Source organism: Triturus cristatus, chromosome 3_2, assembly GCF_964204655.1.
Source record: "Triturus cristatus chromosome 3_2, aTriCri1.1, whole genome shotgun sequence".
Taxonomy (NCBI): Eukaryota; Metazoa; Chordata; class Amphibia; order Caudata; family Salamandridae; genus Triturus; species Triturus cristatus.
Genome location: NC_140584.1, coordinates 778,372,795 through 778,387,615, shown reverse-complemented (window position 1 = coordinate 778,387,615; position 14,821 = coordinate 778,372,795). Strand labels below are relative to the sequence as shown.

The 14,821-nt window shown below is 44.1% G+C and overlaps 1 protein-coding gene across 1 annotated transcript in view; it reads right to left on the bottom strand.

The window, feature by feature from the left end:
- Positions 1-12,982: 12,982 nt before the first annotated feature.
- LOC146858096 (gamma-crystallin 1-like) overlaps positions 12,983-14,821 on the bottom strand; it is a 69,101-nt gene continuing 67,262 nt past the window's right edge. Inside the window, exon 3 of the mRNA XM_085646875.1 lies at positions 12,983-13,305. Coding sequence (XP_085503001.1) covers positions 13,030-13,305 — 276 coding nt within the window. The 3' untranslated portion in view covers positions 12,983-13,029. The remainder of the gene's footprint in view (positions 13,306-14,821) is intronic.

The window sequence follows — 14,821 nt, the reverse complement described above, 5'->3', positions numbered from 1 at the left end:
GAATATGGTGCATGCCCCCCCCCACAGATGTGCATAGACCTAGCACCATTTGCAACCAAAACAGCGCCCCACATTGTTCAAGCCCCCCCCCTAAAATTAGGATATTTGGACAAGTCTTTGCACATTACAAGGTTTTGTAAATTTGTGCGCCATGAAACGCCGCCTTTCTTCGTAATTATGTGTCATCATTTTAAAACTTGGGAACACAATCCACACAAATACACTCCACACCATGCAACATAATCCCAATCAGCATAATTTCACTCAATGCTGCACACCTCCAAGCCACACAATTCAACTCTACCATTTTCCTTCTACACCACACAATTCGGCAACAAACCACATATTTCAACTCAACAACACAAGTACAGAACACACCAAATACATCTAAACCACACCATATAATTCCATATCACACCACAAAATTCAACAGCGCATCACATAATTAAAATCTCTATCACACACAAGTACACTCCACATAATTCCAGTACACTTAACTCAATATCACATAATTACTATCCACATATTTAAACTGCACACCATTCCACATAATTCTACTTAACAAATCCACTCCACACCACACATTTCCCCAACTGTAATTCCAATCCAACCCACATAATTCCACTCCACAGCACATATATCCACTTCACATCAATTCAAAGCACATGGGTAAAAGACGTTGCCATTTACAGCGCCAATACCTCTAACTCTCATAAATTTGAGACCAATTTGCATTGTAAATGCTTGTTTTACTTTCATTCATGCAGCACTCCAGCCATGCTGATACACAACATTACTTAAAAACATAGACAAATAACTCTCTAAAAGGCAAAACATATTGCCAATGATTGTTTTAATTGGCACAGAAATATAATGCAGGCTGGCAGCCTTATAATTGTATGTATATAATGATGCAATCACTGTTGTTGTACTTACAGTGTCAGTTATATGTTTTGAAAACAGTTTTGTAAATTGTTCATTGTATATAACAGACTAAATCTTTGCTCAGTAACACTGAAACTAGTGACAATAGGATACAGCAGACAGAGTCAGTATCACTACTCCAAGGCAATGGCCCCCATACTTTAACCCGCAGCATTAGATTCAGTGCTAAGAAGTGCATGTTAGCCTAAAATCGTTTTTTGAACATACCCAAAGCAGGTAACAATAACCCCATAGTAGCAAACCAGCTAAAATCTAGCCCATTGTCCATCCCTCACACACCTCAGGTGAATTGAAAGAAACTGGCTCTATATACACTGCACCAAAGTGAAGTACAGTGTGTATAGAGTCCAAGGGTCTCCAGAGGTTTGGCAGAGTTGAAAGTTAGATAGAACCTTACTCTCTAAAGTGGTAGCTTGGTCGCGCAGTAAGGCAGTATCAGAGAACAGTGTAAAGCATTTGATGTTCACACTCAGTCAGCAAATGGTCTCACACACTCAAGAATTGAACTCTAGGCCAATTGTTTTGTATATAAAAAAATATACCGTTGTTTTATTTCTAGAACCAAGCAAGCCTGGTACAGGTCAGCATATAAATACTTTGCAGTAGTAATTTACTTGTTTGAACACAGTTCAGAATTGCAGTATAACTTGTACTGGTTTTGGTTACAGGTTTAAGAAAGCAGTTTGCAACACATTGCATGTATAGTACATTCAATTGAATTGGCTTTTTAAGTAAAATGCAGTTAATTACTTTTCAGATTACTTTTGTAACCACAGGACTGGATCCCAGATTCAGCCCTGGGACATTTCCTGAAAACAGATGATTAAATGCGTTCTTGTTAAAGGTACGATTTTTAAGGAATATTATTGCATTGACACTTAGAAACTTTTTCACATAGAATCACCAATGTTATCCTATGGGAGGAAATTTACTTAGCAGGTAAGTTAGGTTATTGTTACTTTTTCTTACTCAGTGCTGGATCTTGGATTCAGCACTGGGAGATTTCCTGAAAACAGTTGAGAAAATGCATTTTGGTTAATCGGCTGATTTTTAAGGAATATTTGCAGTTTTCAAAAGTCGAAACTTTTTGGGAGAAAAAGTGTCAATGTTATCCTATGAGGAAAAATGAGCTATCGGTTTCGAGGTAAGTAATCAGTCTTTTGAATTAGGGTTCTGGGGTTAACTCAGGGGCCTCCCAGGGTCAGTGATGCACTGTTGTTGCACCCCCAGTGGCACTAGGGCGGCCGGGTGCAGAGTGTTGAGGCCCAATGTTATCCTATGGAGGATAGGGGGGCTCCGGTTGGTGGCTGCTGGCAAGCAGGCCACAGGGTTGTGTGAGCAAAGCTCCTAGGGTTAAGCTCAGGGCAAGTTGGGGACCAACTTAGAACCAAAGGGGCACCCTCAGCGGCGCAAGGGCAGCCGGGTTGCACAATAAGTTCTGCAGTCCTTAGGGGCCTTCTCTGGTCACAGTGCCCTGGGTACCTATGGTACCATTTACCAGGGGCTGACATGTGGCCAGAGATGCCAATTGGGTTTAGGCTTCAATGCAGTTTTAGTGAAGGAACACAGGCCCTGGGTACCTGATTGACAGGAGCCCAGGGCACACTCAGTCAAAGTACATCAGCTATTCAGCAAAAAGTGGGGGCATACCATGCAAGAAAGTGGGTACTTTCTCACATGAATACATCTAATATTCTGCAAAGTGAGGGCTTCTCGGATGCAGCTTCGGCGGTCAGAACTTCAGTAGGTTAGATCACTATACTAGTTCCGATCTATCCTTACAGTGGAAGGAAAGATTATCTGAAGATACCATAAATGGCCACATTCAGGCGGAACTAAATACATCTAGCGTTCAGATCTCCATGACTACAGACAAGCTATAATTTCCACTTCTCTCCTCTCCCCCACGAACTGAGCTAGAATCGCTCAATGCCCAGACGGATGGGATAACAATAGACATGCAAAACGCCATCAGAAGCATGAAGACTATTTTACTTATCTCAGAAAGCTATCTCTCTAAACTCATCCAGATTCAAAAATCAGTACACTCACTACACAACAAACTTGACAGGATTAACACAACCCCATTGCCTCTGTCAAACAGGATTCTTCATCCTAGCAAAATCCTTAGTTATCTAACAGACTCCAAAACACAATCCTTAATGCAATCATACGAGTTGTCACCCAGTCCCACCCCTTAGAGAAATGATCAACAAATTTGAGCAGTTCCAATCAATGTAAACAGAATAACATAGGTGAATCCTAGAAAGCTAAATGTTAACAACCTGAAAGAAATAACATTAATACCTTTAAGGCAAGATTAGATTCTAAATACCCCTCTGAAACAGCTTAGGTGCTTACTAATGAATTGCTGATCAGTTATGAAACATGCAGCGGACATTGCCGGCCTAATCCTGACCCGGGGTATTGACACAGCTATCCTAACAGAAACGTGGCTCGTTAATGCATCGTCCCCATGGCTAGACCTATTGGTTCCACCAAACTACAATATTGTGAGACAAGACAGGCTAAACAAAACAGGTGGAGGAGTGGCCTGTATATACAGATCAATCATCTCAATCTCTAAAGCCCACTCCGACCCGCTTGAGTCCTGTGAATACCTGGGGCTCTCTCTACATCTCTCATATAACCAACACTTTACACTACACGCTTTCTACCACCCCCAGGTAAAAACGCAATGTTCATAGACCAACTTATGGAAATTATCAGAGCAAATTCTGATCCACACTCCAACAATATCTTTGTAGGGGACTTCAATCTACATTGGAATGACCTCATAGATAATCAGGTCAATATTTAAAAAAACTTCCTAGCAGACAATTCTCTAGTGTAGGCATGTGGTCTTCCAACTCACTCAAAAGGCGCTACATTAGACTGGATCATCTCCAAAGAAAATTAGGTGGATTCAATCGATATTGTACCCTGCGACTGGTCACATCAACACATCATCACCTTTCAAATAACATCCTTTAAGAAGAAAAGAGCCACACAAGCAGTCAAGCCTAAGCAATGGGTCGGAGCTACTAAAGGCCTAAACATGGAGTTGCTAACAGCAAGTTGCGAGAACGAACTTCAACCTCCTCCTGGAGTGGTGGACTTCAGCGAGCTTACGGATCATTACAACAGTACGATGTCTAAAATATTCAATAACATAGCCCCTTTAAAACTCAAAAGAATTCAAGTCGAAGATAAAAACCCTTGGTTCAACGGTTCTCTGAATGAAGAAAGACGGATACTCAGAATCACAAAAAGGAAATGGAGACAGCTCCCATCCTCCCCTCATCTAAATCAGCTAAGAAAGACTAGGAAAGCCTACAATAAGAAGCATACTTCAGTCACAAAAAGACTTTTTGGGGAATTAAACTTGATAATGCTAAGAACAGACTGTGAAAACTCTTCAATCTACTGAAGAATCAGTCGAACAAATTGGCCAAATCCTCTCAACTAACAGCTCAATCGGCTCTGAGCTGTGAATACTTTTTAGCATTTTTTCTAACAAAGCTAGTTCTATGAAGAATGAACTCAAGGTTACCGCTGATAATCTCGTGACTCAAAAGAGCACTCAAGTGAAGCAGCCAACCCAGCCTGCACAAACACAGTGCCAAAAAATAAGGCCCATTGGTCAACCTTCAAACTTTATGATCAGGAAGACATTGCTAGAACCTTATTGGCCTTAAAACCGAACAACCATTACAATGATCCTCTTTCCGCAAAATGTTGGCCTACGGTCAACCACATGGTCATCCCTAGCTGGACTAAAATAATTAATGCCTCGCTCTCCCAAGGTTCCTTTCCTGACTTTCTAAAGACAGGCCAGGTCATCCCTCTACTGAAAAAACCTACCGAGAATCCATTGGACCCAAACAACTTTAGGCCTGTAACAAACATCCCCTTACTGGCTAAGGTGTTGGAAAAATTTGCTCAACAACAACTGAACCTTCACATCTCTAAATTTAAGCTACTATACGACTGCCAATCAGGGTTTAGACCAGACCACAGCACGGAAACAGCAATTATGCACATAGCTGATGATGGTGTGCTTGCTCTAGACCGTAACAAAACCTGTCTACTAGTCCTCCTTGACCTATCTTCAGAATTTGACACCGTAAATCATGGCAAATTATTAGACCGATTGGAGAATAGGATGGGTTTCTCGGAGATTGTCCTAAAATGGTTTCATTCCTTCTTAGAGAAAAAATCGAAAAGATTCTTGGTGAACCATAAACTATCCCTTCCATCCCGAGTCAGATTGGAGTCCCTCAAGGCTCAACGCTATCCCCATCCCTATTCAATTTTTACATTGAGCAAACCACGGAAATACTACAGCAGGCTAACATCTCCTTCCACATGTACGCAGACGACACTCAGCTGTATATGAAGATCACATTGCTTGAAGAGATCACAATAATGAACCTCGTACTACAAAAGACCGTACATTGGCTTTCTATCAATCATCTTAAACTCAACTCACAGAAAACAGAATTCCTTCTGATCTCCCCCCGTAAGTCCTCCACGATGATCAAGGAATGGACCAAATTGATCACAGCGCTAAATGGTACTCCGGTTCTAATTGATTCTACCAAGTCTCTTGGAATCACGCTGGATAAGGATTTAAACATGAGAGCTCACATCAACACTATGGGAAAAAACGCCCGATTCCATTTGAGCTATCTCAGAAAAATGAAACCATTCATTGACGCTGCTGACCCGAAAACGGCTGTCCAAGCTTTGGTTATCTCAAGGATTGAGTATGGTTGCACAACTCTAGCTGGGATTCCTAAGATTTCAACAGCCCCACTAAAAGCCTGCCTCAATGCTGCAGCGACACTCGTAACGGGTACAAGAAAATGTGACCACATCACTCCACATCTGAAAGCGCTCACATGGCTACCGTACGAGGCAAGAATTCAGCTAAAGATGGCGTGTATTACACACAAAGCTTTACACTACAGAACACCACTTTACCTTGCCCAGAAAATTATAATTTCTGGAGGCCTTAGATTATCGAGGGGGGCTGCAGGTTTCCTTCGGAAATCAGCAATTTTCCGTAAGAAGAGAACGTACGATAGAGCATTCTCGGGAGCGGCACCAAGAATTTGGAATGCACTTCCACTAAATATTAGAGGAATCCCCTCTGTCTCACAATTCAAATAAGAGGCTAAGTTCTTTCTCATGAATACATTTCTCCTGTAACTAATTACGGCCCTCTTGCGACTCCTTTGAGACCTTTAATCATCCTCGAATCTACTATTTTCAGATGTGTTAATAGGTGGAGAATAGATAACAGGATGACTATACTACGAATATCAGAGTAATGGCTCAGGGATAGCACAAGTCATTGTGTTTTCGTCGAGTCACACCTATGGACCTCAGTCAGACCGGCATGGATACCCAAGTCCATATGCAAGATTCAAGAACGATACCTAATGAAGATACCTCTATCAAGCCACATGGTTATTGATCTGTACCTGTAACTGTGCATCCAGTTCTGAAACCAGGTTTTCTTTAGAAAGGATATTACATTTTTTATTACTTTTTAAATGCAAGTATGTTGTGACATTTACTACTATAATCCTAGTGGTTGCCTAGTAAGACTGAAGATGTTTATTAGTTGTAAATTTGTAAACTGTGATCGAAACTGTTTGTGGCGGAACTGTAAAGCATTCTGACACCCAGGATTGCGCTATAGAAAACACTAAAAATAAAATAAATAAATAAAATAAAATTTAATCTGATATATTTTATTTCTCCATTTTCCTATCCTGCTTTTTCCCATTGCCTTTTGTCTACCCCTCACACTTTAATATTTCTCCCATATTGATGGGTTTTAACCTTTTAGGTTTTTTAATCTCTGCCATTGTTTCCCTCAGCTTTGCCAAGTACCACGCATCAGGCGTTAGACTAACGCATTTCAGTGTGGTGGTCCGCATCACCGCACTGAAATGGATAGTCATGCATTTGTAGCACCTTAGTATCAATCCAGAGTGCTATTAGTGCACTGTTAGAAACTATAATCCAGGTTGCAGCGCACGTTCTGCGCTGCTTGCGCAGGCTTGGGGTGGCTGGCTCAGCTCGTGACTGGGGTGTCTTAAGCAGGCTGAGAGCAGAGGCTACAATGTAAGCAGGTTTATTCACTTCCCCTTGACACCGGCAATCCATTCAGGTTAACTGTGTGACTCGTCACCTCACAGTCAGTGTTAAAATTATGGCCCACAGCTTCTATCAAGAGACTATATATTGGCGAGCCGGCACGGTGCGAGGGGAAAACGCGACAGGCATGGAATAATGTGACAGTCTTTTGACACGCGGCCAGTCCTGTCCTAGTACAGACAGCCGCAGGATTGGTGGTGTCTGACAGGCAGCACTGAGCTCATCTCAGATTGCATGTTGTGGCACAGCCTACAAATAGTTGTCAACTTGACTCCTGGAGGAGCAGGGCTGCAGCCGACTCCGAAGACAGCAGCACCCAGGAGGGAGAGAGTGTGCCTACACCGGCAGCAGGTAAGGGAACCTGCGCTCCCACCTTGAAACTTAATCTCGCTCCACAAGAGCCAGTACTAGCTTCCCCAGTTGGTTTGGTCTTGAATTCCCACAGAGCAGGCCAGAAAAAAAGTTAGGGATTATACTCACGCACTCAGTAGGTAATGGGCGCCACAGGGATGAAGGTGTCTGCACTTAGCACCTAACCCCGCAAAAGGGCATGCTGCACCGCCGGCGCTTCACTGCAGATAAACAGCAGTTATCTGTACCGGCACAAGAAGTAAGGGACCCTGCGTTAGACACCTGCCTACACCTGTAATCTTTCCCACACACCCTCCAAAAACACCAGAGAAACCCATACACTCACCCACTCTCCACCCAGCATCCCAGCATCCCCGCTTCCATACTTCCCTTTCACACAGGACTGCACGGGCACACCCCTGCCCACGGGACTGCCGCAGGTGAGTGCGGTCTACACATAAACAAGCTAAACTGGAAGCTGAGCCCTAGGGAGCAATCACCAGGATGGATGCAGCCTCCCTAGAGCCTGAGTCTGTTGGCGCTTGCCTTGCGGAGTGAGTCCGGCCCCGGAAGCTCATACTTCCACCTGAAGATCAAGGCCCTCTACGACAACTTCAGCGAACCGACGACGGAAAACAGCCACCCCCCCCAACGCCACTGCCAAGCCAACCCTCATGGCCTGGGAACCCACCACCACCGAACACATCACTGCCACTATGAAGAAAACCCACTCAGGAGCCTCAATGGACCCCTGCCCACCACACATATTCCACAGGGCCGCCACCACCATCGCTCCCGAAATAGGACTCGCCATCTACGCCTCCTTTAGGTCCGGCATCTTCCCAGACGACTGGAAGCGGGCAGAGGTCCTCAAGAAACCCACTGCCGACCCAACTGACCTGAAAAACTACCGACCTGTCTCTCTCCTCCCCTTCGCGGCCAAAGTCACTGAGAGACTCGTGAATGCCCAGCTGACCACCTTCATCGAAGAGAACTCCATCCTAGATGCCTCCCAGTCTGGATTCCACAGCAACCACAGCACCGAGACCGCCCAAACTCGCCACCACGGACGACATCCACAGGCTACTAGACCAGGGACACACTGCAGCCCCCATCCTTCTAGACCTCTCCGCAGCCTTTGACACCGTTTCATATCGCACTCTTGCAGCCAGACTTCACAACGCGGGCCTACAAGGAGCCGCCCTCAACTGGATCCAATCCTTTCTCTCACTCAGAACCCAGAGGATCAGACTCCCTCCCTTGCTCTCCGCACCCACCAACATCAACTGCGGAGTACTCCAGGAATCATCGCTCAGCCCCACGCTCTTCAACATCTACATGGCCCCCCTCGCCTCCATCGTTAGACAGCATGGACTCAGCATTGTATCCTACGCCGACGACACCGAGCTCACTCACGAAGAACCCAGAAGACACCAGACTCTATTTCCAGGAAGGAATGAAGAATCTGGCAGCTAGATGAAGGACAGCTGCTTGAAGCTCAACTCCGAGAAGACCGAGGTCCTCATCCTCGGACTCCACACCTCCGCCTGGGACGACACCTGGTGGCCCCCCGCCCTCGGAAACCCACCCACTCCGACAGACCACGCACGAAACCTCGGCATTATCCTCGACTCCTCCCTCTTCATGAACCGCCAGATCAACGCCGTCGCCTCCACCAGTTTCAACTGCCTGCTCATCCTCCACAAGACCTTCAAGTGGATCCCCCCCGACTGCAGAAAGACCGTCACCCACGCACTCATAACCAGCAGACTGGACTACGGCAACGCCCTATATGCCGAATGAACAGAACTCTCTAACACAGACTCCAAATCATCCAGAACGCCGCAGCCAGACTCATCCTCGGTACACCTCGCCACGAACACATGACCCAACACCTACGAGACCTCCACTGGCTACCCATCGAGAAAAGGGTCACTTTCAAACTCCTCACCCAAGCCTACAGATCCCTCTACAACATCAGACCCAAATAACGAGAGTTTCCTTCCACGTACCCAAGAGGAATCTGCGCTCCGCTGACCTTGCCCTGGCTGAGGTCCCCCACATCCGCAGAAACAGAACAGGCGAGAGATCCTTCTCGCACATCGCAGGCAAGACCTGGAACGAGCTACCCATGAACATCAGACGCTCCCCGACCCTGCACAGGTTCAGGAAAGACCTCAAGAGTTGGCTCTTCGACTGATCCGGAGCTGCCTCCCCTCCCCACTAGCATCTTGAGACCCTCGCGGGCGAGTAGTGCGCTTTATAAACCCCTGAATGATTGATTGATTGATAGCATCGACAACTTGATACCTGGTTATGGTAATGAGGTGAAGCGGTAATGGTGCCGGTCCAACTTTCAGCATGGCCAGCAGCTGTGTCACTTACGAGCCTGGTGTTTTCGGAAGCTCTGGTACAGCTGCAGCCTGCTGGTGTGATCTGGTGCTGCGGGGTGGGGCAGATAGTGGCATGCCAACCGGGCTGACACTGCTCAGCTGCACTCCTTAGTTATCATTTTTATGCGGATTGATTAAACCGTACTATCTTTGAAACAAACAGCATCCTGGCTGGCTGTAAGGTGTGCGCATCACTCTCCTTAGCCTTGCCAATGCCCGTGATGCTGTCTGGGGTGGCTCGCGAGTACTAGGTTAGTGTCCTTCCATATCTGGTGCTTTGCAGTAATTTTAAGAATTCTTAGAGTTTCTCTTTGGTGAAATGGGTGTCATTTCTGATATTTAAATGCTTGCCTCATCTTTATCACTTAACTTTGCTTGCGAGAAAGTCACTCACAGTTGTTGAAATGTCACTCATAATTACACTGAAATTATGAGAATGTCACACACAGTATTGAAAACCTTGGCAGCCGTGTTCCCTCTTCTGTCATTCTTTCTCCTCATGTTTTAATTTACAATGTGATTCCAACACTTCAAAAATAAAAATTCCATTCTTTCACTCAGACTCCATGCATATGTTTAATATTTATTTATTTTACGTTTCCTTCTATGTACTACTTGCGATTTCTTAAACAATAAAATTCCATTCTTCCACTCTAACTCCACGAATATGTTTAATTTTTATTTATTTTACGTTTCCTTCTTTGTACTACTTGCGATTTGCTTAAAAATTAAAAATTCCATTCCTTCACTCCGACCCGTGCGTGCATTTATTTAATTTTCATTCATTTCACCTTTCTTTGTACTAGTTTCGATTTGCTTGGAAAATAAATTCCATTCTTTCACTCCGACTCTGTGTAAGCATATCATTTTCATTTATTTAACCTTTGGTCTTTAAACTACTTGCGACTGCGACTTGCTTCCTGTCTTTTGTGCAGCAGTGGCTCCAGCATTAAAGAAACGTGAGATAATTTATAGCGTGAGCCTGGCTGGTATCCCAAGAAATCGTGTATCCCTGCACTTGCAGCAGTGGCTTCTGTATTAAAGAAACGTCTGGTATCCCATGAAATCGTGTATCCCTGAACTCAGCCCGAGCAGAGATCGACTGCTTCTGTCTGATCCTGTTCGGGCTGAGTTAATTCTCCGAAGACGGCCGAAGAACAGGGGATACCAGATCCCAAGGGGATACCAGATATTACACAACACCGGCTTCATGTGATATTTGCTTTCCACACTTATCTCTTTGATCAGAGTTTTCAACCACGGCGCGCGTAAGCCTTTTTGTCATCAAGTGCATGTTCATTTTAACATGGAAAGTTTCTCTCTACACGTGAACTGTGCATCATTATTAACTAGTCACTAAGTGCATGGTCAGTTCTAAGCGAAGAGCTTTTCTTGACATGTGAACATTGGATTAAGAGTTAATTCTGCATCACTACTAACTAGTTTGAGCAGTGTTTAGCATGAGCCTCCGTCCTGGTATCTGCATTTCATCCGATATTCGCATTTCACACTTGTTGCTTTGAAAATACGTGTATTAACCATACACTTAGTTTACCATGTTTGTCCAGCCATGTTTGGTTTGGTTAATTGCCCATTTCTAGCCGTGTCCCGTTTGTCTTGCATGTTATCTCAAATAGGAGTTTGCGATTTACCTGCACTGAAACCTTCACTGGTAACCGGGGATAAGTGGCAAACCCATTTCCTGGTACTGTCGTTTCCTTTCTGCCTTTTTGATTTTTTTAGGAGCATACCCCCTAACGAAGGGCATTCACCATGCCCGAAATGCATTTGGGACGATTTGCACCTTATTTTATGATGCTTCATTAATACACACCACCACATGAATGACTGGATTAATTCGAAATGATGATTATGATGACCTAAATAAAAAGCTCAATGCATCAACATTTTGAACTTTGATTGAAGTTGATTCCAATTTGGACACAGGCAGTGAGGGACTTTTCCCAGTGGACATAACTTAATTTGTAACATGAAACATCCACATATTATGTGGGTTTTTCTACCTGATAATGTCAGGAAAGTTCAAAATTTATCAGAAACAGTGAGGTGAGAATTATTCATCCACATTTTATTTAGTAGGGTTATCCCTCCCATTTAAAAAGTGCATGTTTTTGGTTCACATTGCAGAATTAGTGTAAGAAAATACCCTTTTGCGTGAATATCCCCCTCTCATTTTGCTGGATTTTATTACTGGTGTACAGACTCCGAACACTGGGGCGCTGCCATTAAGGGACCAGTGGACCTCTAGAAACACATAGAATTGGCTAATCCCTGATTGGCATAGTTAACTTACCTGTACGTCCCTAGTTTATGGTACTCTGTGTACCCAGGGCTTGTGATTTGAATGCCACTAGTAAACGGTAGTACCTAATGTGCCACCACTAAAGTGACAAGACAGAGCATGTCTTCTGGCTTGCCCCTGCAGCCTGAGTGTGCAGTATTAAAACTGAAAATTCACCCCGGCCGAAACCTTCTTTTTTTAAACTAATAAGTCACCCCTAAGGGAGGCTCTAAAGTCCATAGGGCTCAGTGCATGGTATTTAAAATGTAGGACATTGGTGCTTACGTTTTACATGTCCTGGAAGCGAAAAATCCCCAAAGTCATTTTTCACTGTGCAAGGCTGACTCTTACATAGAAAAACACTGTGTTACATTATCATACATTATAATGCATACATTTAGGTTGGCAATATCTAGAACCATAAAACAAGGACTAAAATTAAAAGTAATCTAGTAGCCAAAGCAATGGGCAGCTGTATTTGCCTTGGACCCTGCTAGTGGCTTCTGGGAGACTGAGTCCCATCCCTCAAGTGATTTCCAAACAGTCTTGGGCCCTTGTCTGGTGTTAAAGAGCACTCATTCGCTCTCTAAAAAACAATGCAAGAGTGGACAAAATTCTTCCCAGGAATATTGGGAAGCATAGTTTTACTGCTGCTTTATAGTAAACTGAGTAAAAGAGAAACATAATACTAAGCCTTCTGTCTTCAATAAAATAAGTACTTCCCTGAGACTACCGAATAGAAAATTCCATATACCCTTTATGTATGATCAAATACAATTTGCTCCAGCACAAAGTAGAAAAATGCACATAAGGACCACAATTTATTTTTTATTCAGTTCAGCTTTCTTGAACAGCATTGAAAGTATTTTAGAAATGATCTCTCATTCGTTTGAAAGACCCAACCCGTGGGCTTGGGGACCCCCATTCACTGTATCTCCTGTACTCTGCTGGTCTTAGGTAGTACTGGTGTCCTCTGTAGTTTGGCTCGTCATAAAAGACCCAATGACCATCCTGCACATTACAGGAGTAGATGTCATGGAAATGGAAGTGCTGATGAACATGTGGGCAATCTTCTTTAAACTCCATCATCTGGCCCCCAAATTTCTCTTTTTCATAAACCTTTATTCTGTATGGGCCGTGGTACTGTGAGGAGATACAAAGAAGGAAAGGAAGAACGCTGACATTTAGATTCTGAATTAAATATCTGATCTGCATTTTATTTAATTGACATTATTTCTGATTTACATAACTCTAGCTTTCTGCAGTGTATGGCTCTCGTCAATCTCCTAAAATGACCATACAAGCTGTTCATGTCCTATACAAGAGATATGCATGCATTAAAAATCGGATTTGCTGACAAAATGTTAATTGTGCAAATGACACATAAAACAGACATCCAGAACCTGCCAGTTATGGATATGCATACAATTTCTAAAAGAATAAATGCAATTATGCAAGAAGTGCAAGAACCATCATTTCAGGAGGTTCAGGTGATGGACTACATAGAAATGTGCTAAGTTAGGAAGTATTTATTTTTCAAACAAATTTTATTGGCTTTGCCATATGAGAAGTTCATGACATTTGCAATAATCTTTATGTAACAATAAGAACATGATTTAACAATATGATTCTGGAGTTATCCCAAGTCCTCACCGACTCTTTAATGATATAGTGCACACGGCCAGTCTACCCTCCTCAATGCAAGAAGCGGAAATAGCTGTTATTCACAAACCGGGGAAATACAGACGTCACTGCGCTAATTACCTCCCTATTTCGCTCTTGAATACGGATGCCAAGCTCCTCACGACCATAATGGTGGCCCGTTTGAATCTCTTTATACAGGGACTGATCGGCCCCGATCAAGCCAGGTTTATACCACAAAGACAGTGCACGGACAATACTAAACGGCTGCTCCACATCATTGATAATGCGCGCCATAAGGAGGGGGCCAGTATGTTACTTTCGATCGACGCCGAGAAAGCGTTCGATTGGGTCCATTTGCCATTTCTGGATGAAAACACTGGAGCACTTTGGGATGGGAGAACAATTCCTGGCTTGGTTTCTCAGCGGCTACAGATCCCCAACAGCAAGGGTGAGGGTGAACAGGCATGGTTCAGACACATTTCCCATACAACGCGGCACGAGGCAGGGATGCCCCCTCCCTCCTCTCCTATTTGTTTTATATATGGAACCCTTTGTGCAAGGGGTGAGAGATCATCCAGAAATTAAAGGGATTCCCTTGGGAGGGGAAGAGCATGGGATCAGTCTATACACAGATGATATAATGGTCATGCTCGAAGACCCGCAGGAGAGCCTACCCCACTTCCTAAGAGAGATGGAGGATTTTGGCGCGGCCTCTTGATTCTGTGTGAATGTACATAAGTCTCAGGCCCTCAATATTACAGTTCCTTAAGCCGTAGTAGAAAGTCTGCAATGTACGTATGCGGTGGAGTGGGCACGAACGCTCTCAGCTACTGAGAACTGACAAAGAGGGTGTGCACAGAACTGGAGCAATCGAAGCACTATCCACTTTCACGATGGGCCACATTGCAGCCCTTAAAATGACCACCTTACCTAGAATAGTTTTCTTTTTTCAGACTCTGCAATTTACCCCCCTTCGGGGACAATACCGACCCTGCAGGCTGCTTTCCACCATTTC